The 27,559-nt window shown below is 39.7% G+C and overlaps 1 protein-coding gene across 2 annotated transcripts; it reads left to right on the top strand.

Moving 5' to 3' along the window:
• The first annotated feature begins 844 nt into the window (after positions 1 to 844).
• Positions 845 to 26,602, top strand: LOC102223918 (neuroligin-3-like). Of its 2 annotated transcripts, XM_005806623.2 has the most exons (7): positions 845 to 1,147; positions 9,180 to 9,850; positions 13,886 to 13,945; positions 14,747 to 14,896; positions 17,042 to 17,227; positions 20,584 to 21,373; positions 24,547 to 26,602. In XM_005806623.2, the coding sequence occupies exons 2-7, from the start codon at positions 9,370 to 9,372 to the stop codon at positions 25,337 to 25,339; spliced, it is 2,460 nt and encodes an 819-aa protein (XP_005806680.1). In that variant the 5' UTR covers positions 845 to 1,147; positions 9,180 to 9,369; the 3' UTR covers positions 25,340 to 26,602. The 2 variants fall into 2 exon arrangements, with proteins under 2 accessions (XP_005806680.1, XP_005806681.1); XM_005806624.2 differs by lacking the exon at positions 13,886 to 13,945.
• Positions 26,603 to 27,559: the final 957 nt, after the last annotated feature.

Below are 27,559 nucleotides of genomic sequence, written 5' to 3'. Positions count from 1 at the left end.
CAGCAAGGGAGTTCAGGTACAGGTAAAACTTATTATTTCTTTAATACATACAGAATCTTGTAAAAGTATTCTCACCCCTTGGACTCCTTTCCATTTTTTCTTGATATCACCACAGACCTTAGTGGATTTGAAGATTGCAGTGAGATATTAAAAGCTTGGGATATTATTATTATGCTATAAATTTCTCCCTTACCCTATCTCGGTCTTAGTGTTGCAATTTAGGAAATTGCACAGTTGAACAATATTTACAAATTTGGTTATTTGTGAACTGGATTTCATTATGGGTATCTCAGAAGGGGAGCAAGCAAACGCTTCCTTTATTATTATTATTTTTTTCCAAATCCATTTTCATGTTAACGTCTATTTATATATAAAGGTTCAAGAGCTATGAATACTGTCACAAAGTAGCGAACACTTCATAGGAATGTTTCCGTCCTTATTTTTCCAGGGTGCATTCGTTTCTCTCCACGGTCACAGTAAGCTGAAACGCTGTCGCCAATGCAAACCGTGTATTCCAAATGCACGGCATCATCTCTCCTTGCAGACCTGCTCACCTCTTGAATAGCCTCACTCTTTTTTCCTCTCTTTCAATCTCTCTCATTCGGTCAAAGGCAGATGGGTTGCACCCGTCAACAAAGCGCTGGGCTCGCATGAGTGCTGTCCGAGGTCGAAGGTGTTTAGTTGATGGTTTGTAAATTGGAAATGAGTCAGGTCCCCCCCCCCCCCCCCCCCCCCCCCCCCCCCCCCCCCCGTCTCCCTCCCATACTGTTTTATTTATTTTATTATTATTAGTTTTTGGGGATGGGGGGGATTTAATGCGCTGGCGTATCCCGGTGGTTGCCTGGTAACGCGCTGGCAGTGGGCGCCGTAGAGAGATCTGTGTGGTGGGCGCTCCATTAAAACCGTTGGCGCTCCTGACCTTGGCGTCGTGAATGCGCAAAGCACACAGGCTGTGCGAAGCAGCAGATAAGAGCGAAGATTCGTGTGTTTGATATCCTAAAGCCGGAGGAATATTCTATACAGATCCCCACCACCACCACCACCTCCTCCTCCCCTTTCTCCAGCTCCTTGTCTCGCATCCTGACTGACGGGAATGGTACGGAGGAAAATGTTGGGATGGAGCGCGTTTCAGCTGGTGTAGAAGCAGGTGAGTTAACCTAATGATGCTGGGTTTTTTTTCTTCTTTTCTCTCTCTTCCGAGAGACGAATCTCTGTCCTGATTGATAGCTGACATCTGGGCTGATTGTTTCACAAACCCATTGCTCTGTTATGCATTGGTTTCCTTTTCACTCTCGATATTTTCCTTCCACGTTGTCCGATTTTTTCCCACCGTCCTAGACCTAGATTAAACAAGCTTCCTATTCACACCGTCAGACACCGCGCACACACACTACAGCAGTTTTGTCGATGCTACGTGGGCTGTGGCTTGGTTTTCTCTGTGGGTTTGGATCCTTGCGTTAATTTATGAAGCAGTGATTATTATGCTGAGTGTTCCCTACATGCTCTCCTTATCCATGCATCCATCCCCACTCCTGTCTAGTCCACTGGCAAATTCGGGTTAGGGAAGGAGGGGGGAGAAAAAAAATTGGGGGACACCGTTTGTTCCAAGCCAGTCGGATTACAAGGACATTGTGCAGCCTGGTCCCGTTGTTTGAAATCATCTCAGCTGCTTTCATTTCTAGCCTCCCCCCTCAAAGGTATCAAAACCCCTACAATCGATGAGATGACCCACAAATTTTTATTTGCACTGAATGGGTGTTGAACTGTGTGCTTGTTGTCGATGCTGTAGGTGTAGAAATAGTATTGGTAGAGTGAAACATGATTATAGCAATCCCTCTAATGGGTTTGTAACCCTGGATGGAGTCAGCAAAATGGGACTTTAAGGGTTTAAGGATTTTCCTTTATGAAACAGGGACGCCCCCAGAAAGTTTACAAAGGGGTTGCTTATACATTCATTTACCGACCTCTAAACCCCCAGAAAAAAAAATAAAAAATCCAACAGACTTTCAGAAGCTTTATTATGTTGTTATTAAATGTTGGATGTGAGGGACTGGTAAGTGATTAGCCGACATTCAAATGAGCTGCTAAGTAAGTAATGAATAAATAATACATTAATGAAAGTATTCATACGTTAATAAATAAACAGTTGTTGAAGACAATTGCTCCAGCCATCGCTCTCCTTATCTCGCTCTCTGTGGGCATAATTCCCCAAACTAACATGGCATAATTATAAACATCTGGCTGTGGTATGACTGTAAAACATTAAGATTTAGTTGTTTTTTTGGGGGGAGGAGCATGTTGTTTATTCAATTCTGGGCATACTGTCTGTCTAAGCTACCCAGTCAACTTAACCCATGCAATGTTCGCCATAAAGCTTTTCATCCTTCTCTCCCATTATAGATTAGAAAAGTGCTTCTTTCAGCTTGTGCTGTGGTTCATGTGAATAATGTCAGAATGCTTTTTAATAGATGTACTGATAAAGCAAACCATTTGAACTTAACTAATGCAATAGGTAAATTGGTACATCTTAAAAAATATGTCCATCCATGTTCTTTAACGGATGGACTGATGCTGATCTCCAGTGGTCAAAGAGGTGGGGTACACCCTGGACAGATCTACTTCAACCACAATCATTTAAAAATGAAAAAAGAAAAGAAAATGGCAAAAACAAAAAATGTCCAAGAGCCACATGGTAACTGGAGGAGCTTCAGAAATTGGCTGCATTGTGCTGTTGGAATGTGCTTCATCAGTATGGACAGGGAAACTGGTCAGTGTGACACTAGAGGAACACAACAACCCCAAACACAAACACACCCAGCGCTTTAATAGAATGGCTTAGACCTATTTTGGAATGACCTAGTCAAAGTCCAGGCCCAAATCTAATTGAGAATCTGGGGCAAGACTTAAAGATCACTTTCCATCTAATCAAACTGAGCTTGAGAAAGTTTGCAGAGGTAAATATGCAAGCAAGTCTACCTCTAAATATGCAATGTTGCTAGTTACATACCTAAAAGTAATTGCTGCTGTAACTGCAGCAAAAAGAGGTTGTAAAAGATTATGGAGTCTATGTGATCTAATGTCTTTGCATGTTTTGATTTTCAGATGGGAATTTGTAAAACATTTAATCATATTTCTTCCACTTGTGTCACTTACTGTTGGTAGATCACACAAAAATATCTCAGCCGGTTATAACCAGTTTTCAAAATGTCAACAAAACTCTAACTAACATTAAATTCTTTTGCACAAAGAGTGCAAAGCAGATGGATTCAGTTTCACTCAAGAATCATTAACATGCGATATCTGTCCATTTATATTTTATGAAATAAATACAGATACAAATATTTGCCAATCATCAGTGAATAAAAAAGCAAAGTGACAGCATGTTTATAATGTTTTCCTTCTCGAATCACCTTATAGCACACATCTAAAGCCTACACGATCAGATCGATCTGTACCAAATAATACCAAAGATACAGTTTCACAACTGCAGTCATGAATTTTTAATTTTGTTTTACTTTTTTAAAAAATAGCATGAATCAAATAGAGAAATAAATTCTCATTTTCAAATGAAAATAAAATCGTAAAAGTTGCATACAAAACTCGCGGATGTTAAAGTAAGGCTTCAAAATGTGTATAACAATAAAGAATTGCAAAGATCAACATAAACCTCTGTTTGGTAAAAAAAAAAAAAAAACTGTAACCAACAAGCATGTTTTCTGTTTCTGCTGTGTTCTCTATGTTAAAAAATACAAAAATGACCATTTTTGGTCAGTAAACTTTAAACTTTATTGAAACAGACCTATTTTATCACTTAAGTTCAGATCTATTCTAACACAATGTCTTAGCCTGCTAGCATAATAGCTGGATTAGCACACTTGCTAATGTAGCTCAAACTGGACACAAGTTTAAATTCTTACTACAAAATACAAACTTTTGGAACATTTGGTGAAAGTAGTTAAGTTGTACTATGTTTTTTCCCCAATAAAACCAATTTTACCGTGTATATTAGGAAGCCTCAGTATTTCCTATTTGAAACTGGACTTGACAAACAGGAATATTACTGGCAGACAAACCAACTTTGTGTTGTATGGTTTGTTAACAAAACAAAGCAGTTAAAGTTGTTAGAATTTAACCTTAATTAAATATTCCATTTACAAACTCATAAGTTTTATTAAAATTTTAATAATTCCACTCTAAAAATTCCTGTTTTATAGTGTATGCCTCTAAAATAATCCACAATAGCTTTGCACTGCCAGATAGATGTTTGGTTTGAAATCAAATTGAAGAAAGGCGCATGCTGACTGATACTTGCGCCATGTCTGTGTAATTTAAAGGGAAATCATTTTAGGAATTCATTTAAATTTTCTGGACCTCCAGTTGTTTTTAATCTCTTCTGTCACCGCTTCCTCATAAACTTCAGGCAACTTACCATTACAACATCTTTTCCTAATAAAGCAATTTTCCACATCGACTAAAAGTGAAGCCTTTTGGGGTGCATTACCCATGTTACCTACAGAAGACGTTTCCCTGTCTACACAGAAGGAAGCCAGGTTCTCTGCTACTTCCTTGTTAATGTCGTAGGAGCTTCACATCATTGTCATGGCAGATAGATGACAAAGGAAAGCCTTGTCCTTTTCTCTTTTTTTATTGGCCGTAGGGAACATTCATGACTGTTAATTAATACAGACAAAGCTGGACCCGGAGCAGACGAGTCCAACTCCTCTCACATGAACCTCTGTGATAGCGAGAGAGGGAAAGTGATCTGATTTGTCTCATCGCTCACAAATTGGCAGGCAGTAATGATGTTGTTGTTAGCTGATACACAGCACCTGTGAAAGATAGACAGAGCCACCTTTTTTTTAATGTGTGTGTGTGTGTGTGTGTGTGTGTGTGTGTGTGTGTGTGTGTGTGTGTGTGTGTGTGTGTGTGTGTGTGTGTGTGTGTGTGTGTGTGTGTGTGTGTGTGTGTGTGTGTGTGTGTGTGTGTTTACACTCCCCATAGTGCATATAAAATGGTGCAGAGGCAGAGGAAAGCTGGGTGCATCAGAAATATGGTTAATTACTTTAGCGAGTTAGTCGGGGGAAATTGTCCCCTCTGTTGATAGGTTCATCAGATTAAAAATTGAGCTTGTAGTAGCAGTCTTTTTGACGAAACTCATCAATAAATCTGATTAGGTTAACAAGCCTGTTTTGCTTTGTTCATTGACAGGCTGGCATAAGACAGGACGCAGGTTTCTTTCATCACAAACCGGCTAAATGGAAGACAAGCAACACAGCTGTTCCTTTCAAGCTTGTTCTAATGTCCAGCTTGTTAACAGTTTGGGTTTAGGGATGTGGTGGTGACGGGGGTTTATTGTCACAAAAAAAGCAAAAATAAAAAAGTCAGCTGTTAAGGGCAAGCATATATACTGTAGATGATGGATAGATGATTTTAAAGCAAACTGTCTGTTCAGGTAGATTCTGGTGTTGGCTGTTATAAGATTGACAAATGGTACTTGTTTAATTTACACACTAAGGTTTTTCATGTTTCTCATGACTGGAATCATCTTCGAGTTGCCAAATTTGTTTTTGATGTAAGCAAAGAAAAAGTATGATACCTTTTTTTTTTTTTTAGCTATCTGACCAGCAGTGTGCAGGAGCAGGTGTTGAAGTGCTGGCTCACTCTATGCGCCATACAGCTGCAGAAACTGACAATCTGTTAAAAATGGTTTTGAAAGTAACTTTTTAAAACCTTGGTCTACCCCAGGACTGGTAACCAGATCATAATCTTTTTTAAAGTCTTCAATAAGTAAATGTTTTATTGCAACATTATGAAGCCTTGGCGCAAATTCAAACTGGAAGACTCTTTTATCCCCACCGGGACCCGTTAATTGAAGCGACCTGCCCACAATCGTCGACCTATCAACGCCGGACCAAGCCACGTCACGTCCAATCATCGACCAAGTCCCAGCTGATAAGGACCTTCATTCATCGTGTCCTTCGCTCTCCAGCCGAGCTCAACCCACCACCAACCCTTCTCCTCCATTCGCCCGGTCCTGAGGCCCGCACCCTTCTTCAACCTCCACCACCAGTGCCGGGCCCCGGGGGATGACGTTCCTATGCTCATCTGAAGCCTATCGCTAACGCTGCGATAACCGTTATCCCCAGCCGGGGCCCGAGCGCCAAAGACTTTAAATTCTGTTTGTCAATAAACTCTTCTAATTGTCTTCTTATCTCCGTCTGAGTCTCTCCAGATTGAAATAATATTATGTGGATTTTTTTAAACTCCCTAACTCTTCTCTTCCCAGTCTTGTTTGTCACAATCTCGGTTGTTTCTACTTAAGTATTACTCAGACTTTAGATATGGGCAAATTTAAGTAGTTTTGATTTCTTTTAGCCATTTCCTGACTTTTATAAAGCAATACATGGAACATAAATTTCATGTTCTTGTGTCTTTCCCATTTTGAAGAGCGGCTAAGAGTCATAGTGCCCTGTAAAGTTGATGTGAAGACCAAATAAAAAAGTTATGCTGTATTTATTTTGTAGGAACTGTAGGAAGGTGCTCTTGCATTTGTGTCTAAACATTTGTTGGGGTTTTTTTACCCACTGAATAAATGCGCTTAGATTAAGAGTTGGATTTTACAATAATAAAAAAAAAGCATAATCAGTGACATCTATTCCTGTGTGACATTTAGAAAGAATGTTATAAGGTGTCATGTTTGAAACCAGAAAATGATTAGATTCATAGATAAATAAAATCTTTCTCTCTAGCAATCAGTTTGTTGTTGCTGAAACGGGGTCAAATCGGAGCAAAAGTGAAACAAAACCACATATTTTTTAAAACTCCACCACAAAGAAACCTTCAACACAGATTGTTTCAGCTTTCTGGAAGATTTCATCGAATCTTTCAGCGAGCCTAAATTTACTCTGCTGTATGTGGAGGGTTCGGTGCCTGTGTGGTCCCATCAGACATGTTTATTCTGGGAATGTGCAACACTTCCATTATGCATCTCCATGTCAGTCTCTAACAGAGCTGCTTAGATCTACAGAAAGATACACGAAAGATACAAATAATCTATTCATTGTGCAGAGGTTTTGAAAATTAAACAGTGAAGCATCGGCAGGTCAGAAGCTTTTATATTCTTGGAGAGTGTGCCTTTTATATATGAAAGAATTTTATTTCATTTGCCATTTGTCTTGTTCCTTTTACCAAAAAATCAAAAGGAGCTTTTAACGCCTTTTATCTTGAGAAGTGCTTTTCAGATTTCGGCTCGACTGATAAGATAGATCAGCGGAGATTAGTATTCTGCAGTATATGTAGACGTGGGTTTTTTTCCCCGTTAAGGGTAAAAGCCTGTGTACATAGATTTGGATGCTGGGAAACATTAGATTCTCTAACTCAAACAGTTCTCAATTATCTCTCTTTTCCCCTCTTATTAAACAAAGACAGAATTCTGTGCATAATGTGATTAAATTAAAATGCAATGATTTGTAACTCAGCCAAATGATGTGTTTAAATTTAGAAAGCACAAGCTGAAAGCTGGAGCTGAAAACTTTAAACTTTTAAAAAAATATGTGCTTCATTCCAAATTGGATTCCCAGAGCAAAGCTTTGAACCACTTCTGAGTGGGATTCATCTATCACCGCGTGACATCACCTCTTCCTGTAAAAACACTCGGTAAGCTTTTGAGAAAAGCCGATGTTAATTGCTGTAAGTTGGAAAGTAAGTCACACTGCTTGATACGCAGATCCTGCTGCTGATAATACATAGTACCGTGGATTTTTTAACAAAGGTTAGGCACACAAAGTTTGAATTAATTGTGGAGTTTTTAAATACTCCATGCTGGATCAAAATTGCACATTGAGGCTTGAATATAAAGGTAGGCCAAAGTTTTCCAGTGAATTAGATGTTAAGCGTAGTACCACAAAACTTTACAGTAGGTACTGCCTTCTTCGTACCTGGAAGTCGTACCTTGATTTCTCCAACCATCCTTCTTTTCATTGTTTCTAAAAAGCTCAATATCTGCCCCATCTGGCCTTAAGATGTCTCTCTATTAGGCATTAAAGATATTTAGAGCAGAGACTTCTTTCTTCCGAGTCATAGCTATAAATTATGTTAACACACACGCTGCTTTAATAAAGCCAGCCAGCAACAACACTGCAACCAGCAACTTTTACTTGAACGCAGTATATCAGAGTACGATTTTACATCACTTAATTTGCAGTTTAAGTTTGTGATGACTCAGCACCGGCTGCGGTTCAGCCTCTCCAATGACAGCCGCTCTGCATCCGCGATGCGCCTCCTCCAGTTCACACAAACACGCTTCCCCCCTCGCCTCCTTGACACAAGTCTCCACCTTTGCTGTGTCATAAGCCATCCAGGTCAGCTGCACTGATATGTTCTAAACACCCTCAATTATCCTCTTGAAATCCTTGCTTGGTTCAAACGTGTCAGTGCTGCGCTGCAAAGGCACCGTGGCACGAGACAAATCCTCCATCGTCGGGGAGTTCAAAGCTCAGAAGGAAAGTTCTTGCCCTGCAAAAAGTACAACTCAAATGCAGAATCAAAACCTGAGAATCAAAATGATCTCAATCGAGCCAATCGAACTCAATCGAACCTGTCAACCTGTGACCAGCACTTCATGTTCATGCTGTGAACTGTCCTTCTGACATAAAGAAAAGCCTTTCCGAATAAAATCGCCACACTTTGGTAGCCAAACCAATGTATCATAATGATTATAAAGTGTGTAGCTTACTCGTCTCATGAGCAGCAGTGCGGCTTATTGTAGCCAAAGGTTATTGTTTCTTGTGCCGTGCATTGATGACATCCTGTTCTCCTCTTTAGCTAAGAGGGAAACAGACCATAATTTAAAAACAGAATCCCAGAGTTCAATTTGTCACAGAATATTTTTTCTACCTCAGTCAAAGAGCATCTCAGACATCGGCCTTCCTTTTTGTTAATCTCACATTGTAGACATTGCAATAAAATACATATAATATGAATTGTAAATTGTAGAGTCTCTTCTCGCTTTAGATTTTTTTCCGCATTAGCGTATTCATTTTTGCTGGAAATTCAAACTAAGTGCTTAGTTTTCTAAGTAAAAGTTTTCACTTCAATTTCTTCACTGCACAGTAAGGATTTTAAACGATTATTAAATGTTGCGTGATCTAATTATCTTACTGATCTCTTCTAATTTTCAGATCTATACGCACTGCCATGAAAACACGCAGCAGGGCAGATCCATTCCTGACCGAGGTGCATCTGGATTCGATAACTATTGGATTTCAAGACGAATCGAGTGATGCCTGTTTGACGGGGTCAGTGCAGAGGGTCTAATCAGACACTAGAGTGTGCGTTTGTGTTGTGTAACAGCACTGTCCTGCCCAGACCATGTGGCTGGCTACACTCAAAGGCCATCTGTTGCCTGCACACCTGCTCCATCAGCAAGGGACTGCAACTGTCGCTCACTGTGCTCTTCTTTGGTGGATGTTATGTTCCTCCTGGTCTTTGACCAAGGCGACAAGCCAGAAATTCTACCCAACTGTGACCACCCAGTTTGGGAAACTGCGGGGCCTCCGGGTGCCCGTGCCCAGCGAGGTCCTCAGACCCGTCGATCAGTACCTCGGGGTCCCCTACGCCGCTCCGCCTGTTGGTGAGAAGCGCTTCATGCCCCCCGAGCAGCCCTCGCCGTGGTCCGGGGTCAAGAATGCGACCCACTTCATGCCCGTGTGCCCGCAGAACATCCACAACACGGCGCCAGAGATTATGATGCCCATTTGGTTTACCTATAACCTGGACACGGTAGCCACGTACATTCAAGATCAGAGCGAGGACTGTTTGTACCTGAACATCTACGCTCCAACGGAGGATGGTGAGTGGGTGGGGTAAAACCGATAACCATGACGGTCCATGTCTGCCACTTGCCGCTGTTGCTGCTTGTTGTCCTGTGATCACCATGAACTCTGCGACCGCTGCTCATGCCACTGCTACAACCGAAAGGCTGGTTTATCATTCAAAGCAATGCTGCCATTTTTCTACATGATGCCATCATCTCACAAGCAGAAATGTTTGTTTTGTGAATTAAAATGACCCTAAAACTGACACCTAACGTGTTGTGAAACTACACAGAGAGTAAACAAAGCTACTTTACAGATTTGAAAATAATAATAATAGAAGGAACGGGAGCCGACCGGTTGCCGGCAGATTATACAAAGTTATATTTTCAAAACTTCCCGCAGTTTCGAAACCTTTTAATGAGATGTCAGAGAAAGTGCCCGAGTGACAGCAGGTTTTTTTTTTTCACCCTGTGCAGAACAGAGAGTAATGTAGCTTTCAAACATCATAAGCTGAGCTTGCTGTGGGAGTCAGTGGTGGACCCTGTTTCCCACACAGCAGAGTTTTATGTAGTAGAGCACAAAAGAGACAGGGTGCTCAATATAAAAAGAATAGATAATGGATGTGGCTTTTTGTGCAAAACTGCAGTTTTATTAGCTATGATGGTGCATTTGTTTCGTGTTAAAATGAACAATAGAAGGACCAGTTTTAGTGAGGCAAAGGCTCATCTTGATGATCAAACTGGGAACATTTTTCCACAGAGACTTATTTTCCTAAAACTTCCATTTATCCTGGTTGTTTTTCTTTTGTGAGAGATTCCCACTGTGGATTCAGGAACAGGACCATTATCTCCAGAGAGTGGTGACTCCTTACAATTCAGCAGTTTTTTATCCAGTCCAGCCACTGAACATTGGTGAGCTGTTCCAGGCCTTATACCGCAACCAATGATTGTGTCACAATTTTAAAACTTTAATACAGTCACTACAAAATCCAAGCTAGCACTGCCCTTCCCTTACATTTTGCCTGTCAGCCAGCAGAATTAAGGCTACTACACTTTCCTTTGGTTAAGAAAAAGAAAAAATTGGCTGTTTGGAAAAGCAATTGTGAAAAACATAGACAGTCTTTGTGCAACAAAAAGCAAACAAATGCATCAGTCTTATTAAAGGCCAGCAAGCTGCGAATGCCTGGTCTGCTTAGTAGTGCATTGCTGACTTGCTACCAGAGTAGATAGCCTGACTAATCAACCAGCTTGTAGTTGTGCTTCTCAGAAATAAGCATTTAACGACGCAGTATGTTACTTTTATAAACAATCTTTTTTTTTCCTCTTACATATTTGTTAAAACTTGTCATTATGTCATGATGACAGTACAACATAAAACAAACAATCTGTGAAAAAAAATCAAGCTCCTGTGTCTTCTCCCTGTGGTCCTTCAGCCATCTGCAAAAATATGCTGCGTCTAGTCAAAAACAAACTATCAGAGCCTGGAGGAAGGTCTTAGTGCTGTCAATGATGCTCGTGTATGTGTTGGCAGAGAAACAACTCACCGTCACAGGAAAACTGGTTATCCATCATCATCAGCGCCCACACTTATTAACTTGTGTATTCATGACAGGCTCTGTTGTGGGAGTGTGTGAGCAGTGCATACACATGCATGATTGACAGAGCTAAGTCCCTCCTCCTGGCCTTGATTGGTTGTTTTTACCCAATTTCTAGAGATGACTGTGTAGAACCACACAGAGAAGACAGAGAACTTTTATTTATTTTCTGTCTCATGTCATACTGTCATGGCACAGTGATGGTTTCAACAAATATGTAAAAAAAAAAAAAAAAGTTTATAAAAGTCACATACTGCAACTTTAAAACTGCAAAAGAATATGTAGTAGGTGTTAATTTTATATTTTGTTTTATCTAAAACTAACAACAAAAAAATAAATAAATACATGTTGTCAGTCAGATAATCATTTTCCCCAGTTTACAACCAACAATAGCATATTATATAGATATTACAGAACAATGGTGAGGCTGGTATTTCATCAGAATCTCATTTCAGCCCTTGCCTTGTAAGGGCTGAAATTACTTTCCTTTATTCAAATCCTTTTTTTTTTTTTGTTGCCAAAATCGTCTTCTTATTAATGAGTCACTGCTTTGTTCAGACAGTGTGTCTGCTGGGGGCCAATTAAAGAAGCGCAGGAGTCAACTGACTATTGCATGCTGAATCCTTTCCTATTTCTGAGCTGTGAAATGAACCGGCGAGGGAACACTTTGTGTGTCTGCTGTGAATCTGTAGATTAACAGAACATTGTAATACGGCAGCAACGCTGGGTGATTTGGAAATCCAGCGCTGACTAACAGTTTTCTCCTTATTCCCGTTACTTCAAGGTGCTAATTAAGCACAATTTTTGAGAGGCTTTCACCTCCCCTCACAGGCGCTCAGTGCAAAACGTTCAACATTCAGAGCTGAACCGGGTTCTGTTTGTGTATTTGCCACACCGCTCTTTGAGACTGTTTTTTTTTGTTTGTTTTTTTTTGCCTGTGGTAGCATAGCAACAGCCGACAAACAGCCTGCTTGAAAGGTAGCTGTCCAAAATGGTGCAAGATATGCATTTCAAAAATCCCCTTGCCTGAGATCCCTACGGGCCTGGCCACCTGGCACAAAAGCAGGTCAATTAAATTTCTCCTTTTCAAATGCATTAGAAAAGCAACATGACCCGTTTGGTCCTCTGGTTTTTTGTTCATTTGAAATGCACCTTGTGCATTTTGTGATTCAATATTTATTCACTTTTGCTCGGGTGTTTTCTCTAAAACTAATCTCCAGCGCTTCCAAACAAGGTATTTTCTTGATTTCTGAGCTTTTTAAAATGCACCTTCTGACTTGTTAGTTATTCATTATACTGAGCAATACACTTTGTGTTTTTTTATAATGTATTCTGCAGTGATTTACTTGAGCAATCGACATGGTAGTTGCAGGAATAATGAAGGATTCACCTTCAGTCACTCCCATCTAAAGAATCATTTCTATGTTTAATCCTGTAGCGCTGTGAAGATGCCTCCCATTCCTGACAGATTTTTAGCATTTTTGCTTATTTTTGTCACACTTAGATGTTTCAGATCATCAGCAAATTTCAATATTAGACAAAGCTTACATTAAAGATCAGTTTTTAGGGCTTTATTTAATTGATTAATTAAAAAAAGGCTGTCCAAACCAACCTGTCTAAATGAGTTATACATTTTCTCTTTTTTAGAAATCTGAATTCAGTTTCACCAGACCCAATTACTGCCAGACCTGTAGAGTCAGGGAATCACTTAAACAGAACTTCCTTGAATTAGGCTGAAACATCTCAAAACGCCTCATCCTGCCTTAACCTAGAGAAATTTAAAAACAGATGAATGTGGCGCCAAGGCTAGAGTAAAGCTTGTCTGTCTGTTGCCTGATTAATAGACATTTGTGGAATTAATAATATAATTACTCATTTGGGGAATTAAAAAATGATCTCATTAATATGCAAATTATGCTCTGGATGGAAAATCATCTTGGAATTTATATTTAACACGCAGAAGAATTACCAAATCACATCAACTTGACATATATAGCCTGTAGGGGATATATTTACAAATGCAGTTGTGCTTTGACAGTGTTATGAAAATTATTTCCTGACATCTAGAGTGAAATTATGATGAAAAGTCATTAAATAGGGAATCAAAGTTTGTAAAAGCTTCGAGAAAATAATGCAACAATGACCAAAATAACATCTTGGAATTGATGTTGAGTTTTAAATTGTTTGAATCTATGACTATCAAACGTGATGGAGATCTACTGGTTACAGAAATGTAAGCACTGTACTTAAAAAACAAACTTTTAGTTGTTTAAAGCACCAGTTTATCCATTTTTTTAACTGCCATACTTAAAACTGCCTGATGTTTTTCTTTTGCCAGAAAGAGACTCTGGCTCTTTCCTCTTCCTGCTGCCTCTTTGATTGGAGCGGTATATTAAATAAGAGGCGCAGACAAATCTACCTAGCTTTTTTTGAATTTTGTACTTCTTTTTTTTTTTTCCTCCTTTCTGAATCCCAGGAAGCCAACACAAGAAAAGGGGCGCGGCTTTCTCACACGCTGAGATTCATATATCTGAAGGTATTTTTTCTACCAGCTCAAAAGTCTTGATGCATGGATTCTTCTTGTTCAAATCTCTTTTTTTTTCCTTTTCCAAACAACTGTGTTCTTTTTTGCTTTCTCTCTCTTTGAGTGAAATAAAAATAAGGCCGTCTGATTTATGACGACATAGGTTTTCTATTAGTGCATCTCCTGTCCTGAATTGAGAATTGTTGCAGTCTTTTCAGTAAGTGCACCGTCTCTATTGTTCCAGGCATTGATCCACAGGCTGAAATATCTTCTTATCTCCCTTAAAGGTCCGTCTAAAAAACCTCATTTGTCAGTATAGTGAACTGGATCTTTTCCTTTTCTGGTTCATACAACCAGAGAGCAAACGTTTAATGTGACCTTGTCCTTATGAGTTCAAATATGGATAAAAAAAATATCATGTATATTGCTTTGATCAAAGCCTTCTTCTCTCTTTATATCCAATAGAGAACTTTAGATTTAGTGCATATGGCAAGTCTGCTTGGGCCGACACCTCCATACCTCATAAAAAAATGTTGATTAGTTTCATAACTCTTGTCAAAGTGTATTTACCATGCATTTTTGATTGTCATTGCAGCTTTTATGCCACAGGCCTACCACTCTGGCTTGCTTCCAAGCACATTTTCCTAGCAGACCTCTCGTACCTCATACTGGGCAGTTGTGATATAAAGTTTCAGCAACAGTTCTCGATTAATTCTCCACTTCAGTGCTGTTGTCCCTGCACTTGTTTGCTGAGCATGTGTGTGGGTTGTGTGTGTGCGTGTGTGTGTGTGTGTGTGTGTGTCAACTTTGCAGATATAAGGGACTCTGAAGCCCGACCTGTTATGGTTTACATCCACGGAGGGTCCTATATGGAGGGCACTGGGAACATGATGGATGGCAGCATTCTGGCCAGTTATGGGAACGTCGTGGTCGTCACTCTCAACTACAGGATTGGAATATTAGGTAACTATACCGTGTGTGTGTGTGTGTGTGTGTGTGTGTGTGTGTGTGTGTGTGTGTGTGTGTGTGTGTGTGTGTGCGCGTGCGTGTGTGTGTGTGTGTGTGTGTGTGTGTGTGTGTGTGTGTGTGTGTGTGTGGGCGGGTGGGCGTGCGTGGGGGTGTATGTGTGTGTGGTAACTTCAAAAATGCAGTAAAACCCTGTTTAGTCTTATTAACGCCTGAGTTTCCAAGCAGTGCCGATCCGAAGCACAGTTTAAAACTGTCCTAAATGGAGCGCCGTCGATCCAGCCAAAATTTGTAGTACCGTAATTCTGCCACACGTTGCGCTTTCTGAAAAATTCCAACGGTTTCTGAAAGGGGAGACGTTGCGCTTTCCAGCCAATATTGAGTTATTACGGTAATTTCACTCCCGCCGTACCAGGAAGCGAATTTAATCTGAGGGTCGCTCTTTTAATAGACAGTAAATTGCGAAAATAACTTGCTAGATATTGAAAGTTCCAGTTGTTATGGATAAATGGGCAAATATATATTTACTAAAAGGGCATTTAAAGAACTGTGTGCAATTAAAATAAGCAAAAATATCCAGGCAGAAATTTTTAATTTAGGATATAAAGGAATAAAGAGAGCCCATTTCAAGATAAGCATTTTTTATGTAAATATTCATATTCTTTTATTTAATGAATAGTAATTTAGATTAAGTGTTTTAGAGGGTTAAAGCTGTTAAATTATTGAGTTTGGGTTATTTTACTAGCTTGGCTAACCCATTTCCTCCGTTACATCTGCTCTTCCCCATTTTAACACAAACTCAGAAGAGTCAGGAAAGATTGGCTACGTTTAATTAGCTTTGCTTGCACATATGTATGTAAACGCATTAGTTAGTAAAGAACATAAAGGAAAGAATCTTACAAGGTTACAAATTTGCTAACAATTTCTGTCAGTGTAAAGAGTTTAAAGTCTCTTTCACCAGATGCCAAAGAATTAGCTGGAATGAGTAGATTTCCCTGCAGGTGTATTTAGCATAGGGAAAACACTGGCCCTCCCTCACCTGATGCTAAACAGCTGGTTGAAAGGAAGCTATTTCACTTTCTTCTCCACCTGAAAGAAAAGCTAATTCTGTCTGTATAGACATATTTCCTGCTGTGAAAACCCTTAAACATCATGGTATGAAATCTGAAAGGAAGCAGCATCCATCAGTCGTATTAATGCTGTTTTCAAAATTCAGTTTTCAAGCTTAGAGCAGCATTCTCTCAGGCAGAGAGCCATTCAGTCTACCTGAACCTGACCTACTAACAAGCTAATATTACGACGCCTGTGTTTCTCCATAAGCAGCAGATTGGGAAAAAAGCTATAATATCCTACTGAGACTCAATGTCAAAATCAAAAAGCCTAATATGATGTATCTGGAATAATGAATGTTATGGTATTTTATCAGCAATACAACTTTACCTCTCCACATGAACCACAGAATTACCTGCCAAAGTGGTCTTTATTTTCCACTATTCACTATAAAATAGCACGCAAATGTATGGGAAAATCTGACTAAGCTAGAAATGCTTTCTGTCATTTTATTTGTGGAATAACAACGCAAATCCTCATAAATGCTTTTTGCACAAAGTTTTTGTTACCCCAATTATTTTGGTTCACATACATTTATCTAATCTGGACAAAATTATCAACCTGTATTGTTCTTGGGAGTGAAACTGCTTTAAATAATAAATGCTGCAGCATTCACAAGGTCAGTGCTGCTGTTGCTGTTGCTTAGTCTGCTTTCTATCCGGGAGTTTTAGATGCAACTAGACAGGGAGAACAAGCAGAAGAATCAAGAGCACCTCTGAGTTTTATGTTATTTTATCAATTTAATTCATGCACATTACATGGGATAAAGTGACTATTCTGAGAGGAGATTTTAGGTTTGATGAGTAGCACATTCACAAAGAGGGGTGCGATGCTGAGGGACTACCATAAGGAGCTGACTACAGCAGAAAAACACAGAGGGAGAGAGTAAAAGCATATTTACACCTGAGGGGAACCTGTCTCTGTTCATTGAGATTCCCTGCAGGGCAACACACTTGGATCAAAGATGTGACTACACTGTAGTACATAGCCTTAATCTTAGCTTTGCCTTTCTTGCCTCCCCGTATACATCAGGATTCCTCAGTACTGGTGACCAGGCGGCGAAGGGAAACTACGGCCTCCTGGATCAGATTCAGGCTCTGCGCTGGATCAGTAAAAACATCGGTTACTTCGGAGGAGATCCAGGCCGCATAACCGTCTTTGGGTCTGGGATCGGAGCTTCGTGTGTCAGTTTGCTGACGCTGTCCCACCACTCAGAGGGTAAGAATGTGCAATTTACCACATAAGCTTCATCAGTCAATATCTAGGTCATTCATTTCAATATGCCTCGACTGTGTTTTCCCATCTTTTTTTTTTTTTTTTAAATAATCATATTCAAACCAAGTACTTTTATTTTAGAACTTTCTTCATGTTTTATGCATAGCTCTACATGCTCTGGCAGGGAGATGAAGTGTTATGATGACGGGGTGGGGTAAATGGGGTATTTGTTAAGTAAGTGATTGCTTTTGTCCCTCTCCACACAAACTAATCAGTCTAAAAGCTCTCTCTCCCCCCTAAAATGTGAATCTCTTAAAGAAGCCTGTTGTTTTTATAAAGTTCTCAGCATGAAATTGGGTCCACCTGAGAATATTTTTTTTACCAATATAGCTGATTTGCTTTTCAGATACGCTGCAATGGAGTTGTTTACAATTTTGTGCATGTCGACAAAGTTGAGTAGTTACCAAAAAACAGCAGTGACTTTTCACAAATCGGTTTAACTTTATTTCAAAACTTTAAAATAAACAGTATGTTTTCACCTAACGGACATTGTCGAAATAATAATTTAAAAAAAGTCTTGAATGACTTGCAAAAATATTTATAGAACATTATGTCACTTTGTAGCCACAAAGTGTAACTTGCTGGGATTTTATGTAATAAATCAACACAAATTGATTTACATGGAATTGGATGGGAAATTAAAATTATGAATGATTTTAAAAATGCAGCAATAAAAATCTGAAAAGTGTGGGGTGGATTTTATATTCTGTCCCCATAAAATGTAGAAAAAACATTAGCTTAAATTAGAGCAGCAAATCTTCTGGGCTATGTCCAGCTTTGCACATTTGGAGACTTTTTTTTTTTTTACCTTTCTGATCACAAATTAGCTCAAGACTAGTCAGATTGGATGACTCTGGACATCACCTTTTTAAATCTGGACACAGATTCTCAATTGGATTTAGTTTTTTACTTTGGCTGGGCCGTTATAATAACTGAACATGCTTTAATCCAGTCATTTGTAGCTCAGGCTGCATGTTTAGGACTTTTGTTCTGCTGTAGGTGAACCTCTGTCCCAGTCTCAGGTCTTGACCAGCCTCAAAAATGTTTCCTTCCATAACTGAAATGTATTTAAACTGTAAATTACTATTTTAGGTATATATTGTTCCACTTTTATACCATGCATTGAACTGTGCCCTGTGATGTACTATTGTTTTATAATCTAACCCTTGTGTTGGCCTCTCACATAAATTCCCAACAAAACATATTAAACAGTTTGCTGGACATTGTATTCCCTGCAAAACTGGCGCGTTGTCTCAAAAACAGCCCGTTTTGGTAATTTAATGATATCACCCAACGAGAGAGCAGATACTACCCACCACACTCGGTGATTGAAACTCCTTGAAAAGCAGGTAGCACAGGGCTGTTGCATTTGATAGATGTCCTCTCAAAGCCTCCCTGTGAGTCTCAGATGTCTGTATTTCAGCATCTGAGGATTGAACCCTCTTATTGTTGCTTTACTAATCTTCCAGCTCACTCAATGATGCTGCACAAAATCAGAAGAAGGGCAGAGATTGTGTTTTCATCAGTGCCAGAGAGGTTGCAGCAGCTGTCCTTTGTAGGAATCTGTATTGGATGTGCTCTCTCTCGCTACAGCCAATGCACAAAGACCTCCAGCTGTCTTTGAAGTAGACCCACTCACTCACTGCTGCCCTGAAATTGAGAAAAATTTATTTTAAAAAATCCCCTGCAAGAACACTACTGCTGCACGATTCTTCTGTTGAATGTACACATTCAAGCACCTAGGTAGAGTCGTGTCACTTTACATGCAAATTCCCCAGAGACAGAGGTGATGCACCACATGTAAACAATTCAAAAGACCAGCTTGTTTCCTGTATCAACATTGAAGGCTCAGGGTTACTGCATATTCAGCTCTCTGCATACACCCGCCCCCTGTACAGTTGGCGTCAGCAGTCTGTGTAAGCCCCGCAGCTTGTTAGAGACACCATATTAACGATTCTACAATTACAGTATGTTTGCAAAGAACTGGTGGAGTAAAAACTCGACGCCTACTCGCTGACACAGTGTTACAAATTGACCATTAGTTTGACATGCCCAGACGTGATCTGCATAGAGAGGCACACAGATGAAAGACATGAAAGGGACAGCAGAGTAAATGTTGGACATTTTTATCATTACATTAAAAAAAAGAGAAGTTCTACACACTTCTATGTTACCAACTTTCCATTTGCTCTGGTTTCATCACTCTTTGCTCCTCTATGCCCTTCTGACCAGTTATCAAAGCACATCACAAATTTCCTTGTTTGCTTTCATCTGTCAATCCCTCAATCCCCTTGCTATATATAAATCTGGGGTCTTTTTTTGGCCAGATTTGTTTTTTCTGGGGTGAATTTAATAATTTTTTCTTCAATTCCATTTGTACAATATGCCTGTTCTATTAAATACCATATTCTGTTTCCCTTTCTGCTCTGTTTTGTGTGATGGACTCCCATTCAAAACACATTTTTGAATGCACCACAATTGCATTTTGATTTCCCCACATTTTTTTTACATTTTCACTGTTGAAATCCCTTTAACATTTCTTGATTTTAACAAGGTCGAAATATTTTTTTCACGTATAGATGGAAGAAAAAGAAGTGCAATAATAAAAACAAACAAGTAAAAAAACAAGGACTTTAATTATTAAAATGAGGATTTTACATTTAAAAAATCAGAGGATTCACCAATGTTTTGTTTGCATGGTGAGGACATTAGTTCAAGGTTTCCCACAGTAAACCTGTTAAGCCTGGTGATTGGGCACTAGGGCAGCGGCCATCGTGTTTTTGAGTTAAAAATGTTTAAAGTTGACAGGAAATTTTAAAATTTCACTTGATAATTATGTGTTATTGAAAAACTGGAAGATTAATATCTGAACACCAACTATAAAATTTTCAAAAAATGCAAACATTTTTAAAAGACTTAAATAAGTAAGCAATGTTTAGCCTGGTGGGGTCACAAGTAAAGCCTGGTGGCCCGCCAGGCTTATAATGTACTGGGGGAAACCCTGTAGTTTCATAAAAACTCATTCATAAAAAAAGACAGAGCAGCTTACACGTGTACACATAAATTAAATTGAACAGAATCAGTATAATGTTTCCTGTCAGTCACCATATGTGTAAACCGCATTTATGGAATGAAAAACAAAAAACAATAATAACTGTGAATCTACATCAGTGTGACATGAATCAGGATTCTGCTCAAGGCTTTTCTTAATGAATCAGAAAACATTTATTAGGTTAAACACAAGCTGTTATCCTGTGTTTTTTTGTTGTTTTTTGTAATTTTGAATTTTCTCTTTCAAGGTCTGTTCCATAGAGCCATCATCCAAAGCGGTTCAGCACTCTCCAGCTGGGCTGTCAACTACCACCCAGTCAAGTACACTCGCATGCTTGCAGAGAGGGTTGGCTGCAACGTGTTGGATACAGTGGACATGGTGTCCTGCCTGCAGAAGAAGAGTGCCAAGGAACTGGTGGAGCAGGACATCCAGGCCGACCGTTACCGTGTGGCTTTTGGCCCTGTCATTGACGGCGACGTGATCCCGGATGACCCAGAGATCCTGATGGAGCAGGGGGAGTTCCTTAACTACGACATCATGCTGGGCGTGAATCAGGGCGAAGGGCTGCGCTTCGTGGAGAACGTGATGGACCTGGAGGACGGGGTCTCCGGCAGTGACTTTGACTTTGCCGTCTCAGATTTTGTGGACAGCTTGTACGGCTACCCAGAGGGTAAGGACACCCTGAGGGAGACTATTAAATTTATGTACACGGACTGGGCTGACAAGGACAATCCGGAAACCCGGAGGAAAACGCTGGTTGCCCTCTTCACTGACCACCAGTGGGTGGAGCCGTCAGTGGTGACAGCTGACCTGCACGCCCGCTACGGCTCGCCCACGTACTTCTACGCCTTCTACCACCACTGCCAGAGCCTTATGAAGCCCGTGTGGTCAGACTCGGCGCATGGAGACGAGGTGCCGTATGTGTTTGGCATCCCGATGGTGGGCCCCACGGATCTGTTCCCCTGCAACTTCTCCAGGAATGACATCATGCTCAGTGCCGTGGTCATGACGTACTGGACCAACTTTGCAAAGAGCGGGTGAGTTACATCAGCAGCTGCCAACAAGATCCCTCACTGTGATTTGTTTATTTGTTGTAGTTGACCTCCTGATTCCTATTCAATGTCTAATTTAACTTTCCCGGTGTGACTGAGAAGTAGCTTCAGCGCTGGTTTCTCTCTGAAGTAGAGTCCACTAATTAAGTTCAGCCTGAATTACCACTTACGCTTCTCTTACATTTATCTCTTTTTTTTTTCTTTGTTATTAAGCTGAAATTCTCTCATGGAAAAAAAAATTCTTCACTTTTTATTAAATTCCTTAAAGTCTAAAAACTGAAATGAGGGTCTGCTTCCTGTGCTGTGACTAATTTTAATTAGGATACATGTCAACAAGCTCTTTAATTTTATTCGGTTTTCCTTTTTTTCGTGTCACTATTCATGTTGTACACAATCACAAGTACAATATTTTTTTGTATTTAAATGTGAAGCAGATGCAGGATTTTACTTATCAAATTTATCTTGCCACTTCAATGCAGTTCTAAGGTCATAGAGCAGTGCATAGTGGATGGATGGATGGATGGATGGATGGATGGATGGATGGATGGATGGATGGATGGATGGATGGATGGATGGATGGATGGATGGATGGATGGATGGATTGATGGATGGATGGATGGATGGATGGATGGATGGATGGATGGATGGATGGGTGGATGGATGGATGGATGGGTGGGTGGACCTTCCTGGTTCCGTTTATACACTAGTTTGTATTAAATGGAAAACAAACTTAAACTTTATTAAGTATTTAATAAAATTGTAACGATTTAACCATAAAATGTGTTAACTTCTGAAATGTATTAACTTTACAGAAGATTTTCTCTTTCATATTGTTTCCATGATGCTGATGTAGAATCATAATTCACTGATATCAATTTGTTACTCATGGGCAGAAGCAAAGGATGTCATATTTTTTTCTTTTTCCGATCTTTAATTTGTTATGAAAATTTATTATTTCTTTTGATATGACTAAAAAGCAACAAACATGTATCTGTCTGTCTCAATGTTTTTATTTCTTCCCATTTCATCTTGGGGAGATTTGAAATCACATCAAAAATTAATTTTCAAAAAGTTGTCCATGGAGTGCAAAACGATGCTTATTATTCGAGACCAACTTCAATTTGATGCTGACTGTTTAAAAGGAAAACTCTCGTTTCTCAACAGTGCGAAGCTCTGCAGGCCTTTTTCTAAGCAAAGCCTTGCTGGGTCTTTTTTTTTTCTTTCTTTTTTTCACTGAGCCAAGAGACACTTAAGTGAGTTTCACTTTAGTGGAGGACTCCTCTGCTGCTTTGCTGGAAGCACTCTACTGCTGTAATAAATCTTTGTGTAGGTTGACCCCGGCAGAAGGCAAAAGCACGGCACGGGTCACCGTGGGCTGCTAATGCTGCTGTGTAGGAAAAAGTAAAAGCTGTTTCTTTGAAGAGAGATGGGAATATTACACTGTGTGCACCTATTTAGCACTTTCATTTGTAGAAATCTGTCTTCCCTTTTGGTAGAATTTCAGAAAGGCCTTCCTTAAATGAACATGGTACCACAGCAGTGCCTTATAAATGTATCAACACTCCACGAATGGAGTGTTTCCTTCAGAGTATTGCCTTCAGAGGTCATATAATTAGTGAATGGCAGGCAACTGTTCTAAAAGACCCCTACATATTTGTTGGAGAGTATTAGTGAACATTGAGCAGATTGTAGAGCACTCTTCAATTCGTCATTTTGAAACAAACTATGGCACAAAACAAAACATGTCATTATGTTTTTATATGCTAAAAAAAGGATAACATCAGAATTTCTCCTATATTTTATTACTTTATTCTGACTGCATATCCCATATATGCTGTGTACAATGTGCTTGCTGTTCTTTGCAGAACTGCTAAGATGCTGGACTGTATTTTACTACAGTTTTTATAGATGTGTAATGACAATAATCTTTTAAAAATGTAATCTAATCTTTGTCAATGTCAGCTTTGTTTATGTACCACATTTAAAAACAACAGTTAAAGTGATTCACAATTGCATCCACAATCATAAAAGAGCAAATAGAAAAAGCCATAATGAAAGTTTATGAAACAGAATTATAATTTCAAATAACTATTTAGCATCTCATGCATACATAATATAATCTAATTAGTGGTGACAATTAAATTTTTATTGAGTTAATTGCAGGATCTGTAATTAATTAACGCAGCAGTGTTATGTAAATTCATCTTTTTAGCTTTACATCATGTTATAATGTTATTCCTTAATCAACAGCACACGTAGAATGTTGCTTTGCTTCTTTTATCCATGTTTGAGAAATCCTTTAATCTCCATGACAACCATTCAGCTGTGCAAAACACCTAGGGGGACCGAGCACCGCCTCTGAGGTGCAACTCCTCTTCGAAGCTTCCAATCTTTCTCCTCACAGAAATCCCATAAATAAATTGAGTATATATGAGATTTCTGGAGTTTTTATAACAACTGACGGTAACATAGCTACTGAATTGTGCTATAAAATAGCCCTATGTGCCTGAAAAAGACATAATACTGCCCTAAAAGCAAAATTAATAGCATTTTCATCAAAAAACATGTATCCACAAAATAAATATTTTCAATTCAAAAACTGATGAATTATTGAATATACACATGAGTTAAACAACAAAGAGATTAAATTCTTTTTATCTGCACTTGAAACCATCATATTGTTATTAAAAAAGTGTTATAAGGATCTGGTGTTTCCAGAACCTCTAATCAGTCATATATTTTCTTGGAGAACAAAATACATCTTTAGAAATGTGAACATGAACCCTGACATTAGCAGTGGGGGACGTTTTGTTGGGGATGACGTGTTTTGTTTTGAGATAGTATTTTAGGGTTTAATAACTTCAGTAATTGGCTAACTCCTTTTTTGCACAAATTGTACAGAACAATAGTCTTTTTCAAAGCAAAATCAAACCTCCATTGGGCCAAGAAAAGCAGCTACCACTGTTGTTTGTGGATGTATATACTAAAGTTTTGGTTTAGGACTTTTGTATGTGAAAAAAAAGTGATTAAGTTCACTGTAAATTTTTAACACATTAAAATCTATGTAAAAGTTCCAACCCTAAATCTAATCTAATCTGATCTAATCATGAACCTACTGTTTATATTGTGTGCTAAGGTTCTCTGTGTTGTATTTACAGGGATCCTAACAAGCCAGTGCCGCAGGACACCAAGTTCATCCACACCAAGGCCAATCGCTTTGAGGAGGTCGCCTGGTCCAAGTATGACCCCTACGACCAACTGTATTTGCACATTGGCCTGAAGCCTCGGATCCGCGACCACTACAGAGCCACAAAGGTAGCTTTCTGGAAACACCTGGTCCCCCATCTCTACAACCTCCACGATGTTTTCCACTACTCCTCAACGACCACCAAAGTCACCCCTCTGGACCCCACCCAGTCCAACGGCAAGAGGTCCGGCAGCACCGGCCGGCCTCCCATGTCCACGTCTCATGGTGACGGTGAGGCCGGTAGAGAGATGGGTCCCCTCATCATGCCCAATCCCAGAGATTACTCCACAGAACTCAGCGTCACCATCGCCGTGGGAGCGTCGTTGCTTTTCCTCAACGTCTTGGCCTTCGCCGCCCTGTACTACCGCAAGGACAAGCGCAGTCGCCAGGAGACGTCCCAGCAACCCAGCCCCCAACGCGAGAGTAAAGGCAACAATGCCAGCCACACCAACACGGTAGATGAGACCCTGTCGTCCCAGCAGAGGAGCCCATGTGAAGCCCTCCACAATCCTCTTCACGCCTCACCCAGCTACTCTCTAAGCCAGCGCCGCTCCCCAGATGACATCCCTCTGATGACCCCCAACAACATCACCATGATCCCCAACTCTCTGATGGGCCTCTCCAACATGAGTCCATACAGCACCTTTCCCGCTGGCTACAGCTCCACAGGCTTGCCCAGCACCCACTCGACCACTCGGGTATAGCCTGGCACGAGGGCGGATGTGACAAAATGCGAAATACAAACATTTAAAGCTGTCTTTAGAATGTGTACGTAAATTAGGATCGAATATGTTTGTTTCGTCTTTTCCAAAGGTGTGCAGCCAACAACATCCTGCCTTTGCTCTCTCATAGTAGGAAGTCTTACTTGCAGAGTCATTTTATAATAACCATTGTCGAAGGCAGTTTAAAAGAGAAAAAAGTGCATTTCATTTTCCACTTTCTGGAACTTTACCTAGCAGGAACTTAGTATAATGTTTATACAGTTGGATTTGTATGGGAAGCTTTTTCTTACTCTGTGATATCTATTTTGCTCTCGTGGAACAAAGTGACATTACGATTCACGGTGACTGGAGGGGAGTTCTTGGAAAAGCAGAGAAGCATTACTACTGTTGCTATTATCAAGCTATTTTATACGCATTTCTCATGTCATATTGCTTATTATGAAAAAGTATTTTTACTGTAATTACTTTCAAAATGCCTTGTACATCGCTTAAACACTGACTTACTGTGGAATCTTAGCTGCAGTGAATGAATGATGGCCACACTTGATGGAAATGTCCAACTTAGCCAAAATGTTCTGATCCGGTGGTGCAAATATGGCATCCGCATGTGTGTGTGAGTGGGTTGGCGTGGGTGTGTGAGCGTGTGGATGTGCTGAAATCTGTGCTACAGAAATGTAAATTAGGCATTGGTTAAAATTAACCTCTCAGTTTTGCATATGTAGTGTTGTGTATTTTATTGTAGTCCACTTGAGTATCCTTGCTATACTTTGGCTCTATGTGATTTTCATTTCTTTTCAGCGAAGTACACTGTAGGGATATAACTTGTGCTTCACTATAAACAAAAATATTGCTTAAGATGTGTTTTCCTACTCTAACTAACTCATGGTTTTGGCTTTGACTTGGCTTGTTTGTACAGAATACACTTAGACTGATATTTGATTTGTTGTTTGTTTATGAATACTGTAAGCCCTTCAGAGAGATGACTGTAATTACTTTGTAGCTGTATGTATACCACTTCAGTTATCCATCATTTGAAAAGAAAAGAAAAAGGAGCTCTATGACTCTTTATGGCATAACATTGCTCCTTCTGCAAGTGGTTTGGACCCACACTCTTGTTAAATGCGGGAGTTTTCCAACACTGAATGGACATGATGGACATGAAGAATTGAGCTTTGATTTCTTTGAACCTATCATAACATTGTTTAACCTAAATGAGACAGCTATTAAAAGATTTTTGAAACTACATACATGTCTTGTCGAACATTGAGATTTGACTGTACATGGCCTTTACTCTCTCCTTGCATCATTATTTTGTGATAGATCTACATTGGGGTCTTAATGTCAAACATCTGTGAAAGGATGAAATATGAAGGAGGTTGAATTAAATTTTATGAAACAGGAGCATATAAAGGCTTAAAGGTTTTAAGGTGTTGAAGTTTAAGAGCGTATGGGATTTTTTCAACGTTCTACCAGAAACACATTTATGAGGTCAGGCACTGATGTAGGATGAGAATGGCTAGATTCACAGTTGCTAAATCGTCCCAAAGAAGTCCAGTGGGATGTTTTTTTTTTTGTGAACATTCATGTTGGAACACAAAGGGGACATCCCCAAGCCGTTTGCACAAAATTGGGAGCATGAAATTGTTCAAAATGTCTTGGTGTGCATTAAGAATTTCTTTCACTTAAATTAAGGGTTTGAGCCCACACTTCTGATGAAGAGCGCCACAATTATCTCAACTCCTCTACCTCCGTCAGACCAGTGCTGTTCTCATGGACATTCCCAAATCCAGATTCATCCATTGTGTTGCTCAGTCATGAACCTATTCAATGAAGCTCTTTGTGCATTAACCTCGAAATAATCTGACAACCACATAAAGTTCGGAGGTCTGTAGTTGTCGACTCTGCAGAACTTTGAAGACCTTTGCACACTTAACGCACCTCAGCTTTCATTGACCTCACTTCTTTATTTAACTGACCTAACAATTTGTTTCTAAATTGCTATAGTTCCCAATTGCTTTCATTTCGTTATAACCCCACTATTCCAACTGGTAGTGGAATATTTATTTGCCAGATCATTCCACAACTGGACTCATGGCTGGATTTCACACATTTGTGGACATGGAAGTAATTTAGAGGGGTCAATAAAAAGCAAAAAAGTATTTGACACCTCCACCAGACTTCAATAAACGTCTTCCACTGGAT

This window comes from Xiphophorus maculatus, chromosome 11 (assembly GCF_002775205.1).
Source record: "Xiphophorus maculatus strain JP 163 A chromosome 11, X_maculatus-5.0-male, whole genome shotgun sequence".
Classification (NCBI taxonomy): Eukaryota; Metazoa; Chordata; class Actinopteri; order Cyprinodontiformes; family Poeciliidae; genus Xiphophorus; species Xiphophorus maculatus.
Note: the sequence above shows the minus strand (reverse complement) of the source record. Positions and strands in the feature narration are given on the sequence as shown.

Excerpts from the sequence above, each read along its gene's own strand:
- LOC102223918 (XM_005806623.2), top strand. The coding sequence starts at position 9,370 with ATGTGGCTGGCTACACTCAAAGGCCATCTGTTGCCTGCACACCTGCTC. Across the intron at positions 14,897-17,041 it reads CTACAGGATTGGAATATTAG|GATTCCTCAGTACTGGTGAC; the intron begins GTAACTATACCG and ends CGTATACATCAG. Across the intron at positions 21,374-24,546 it reads ACCAACTTTGCAAAGAGCGG|GGATCCTAACAAGCCAGTGC; the intron begins GTGAGTTACATC and ends TTGTATTTACAG.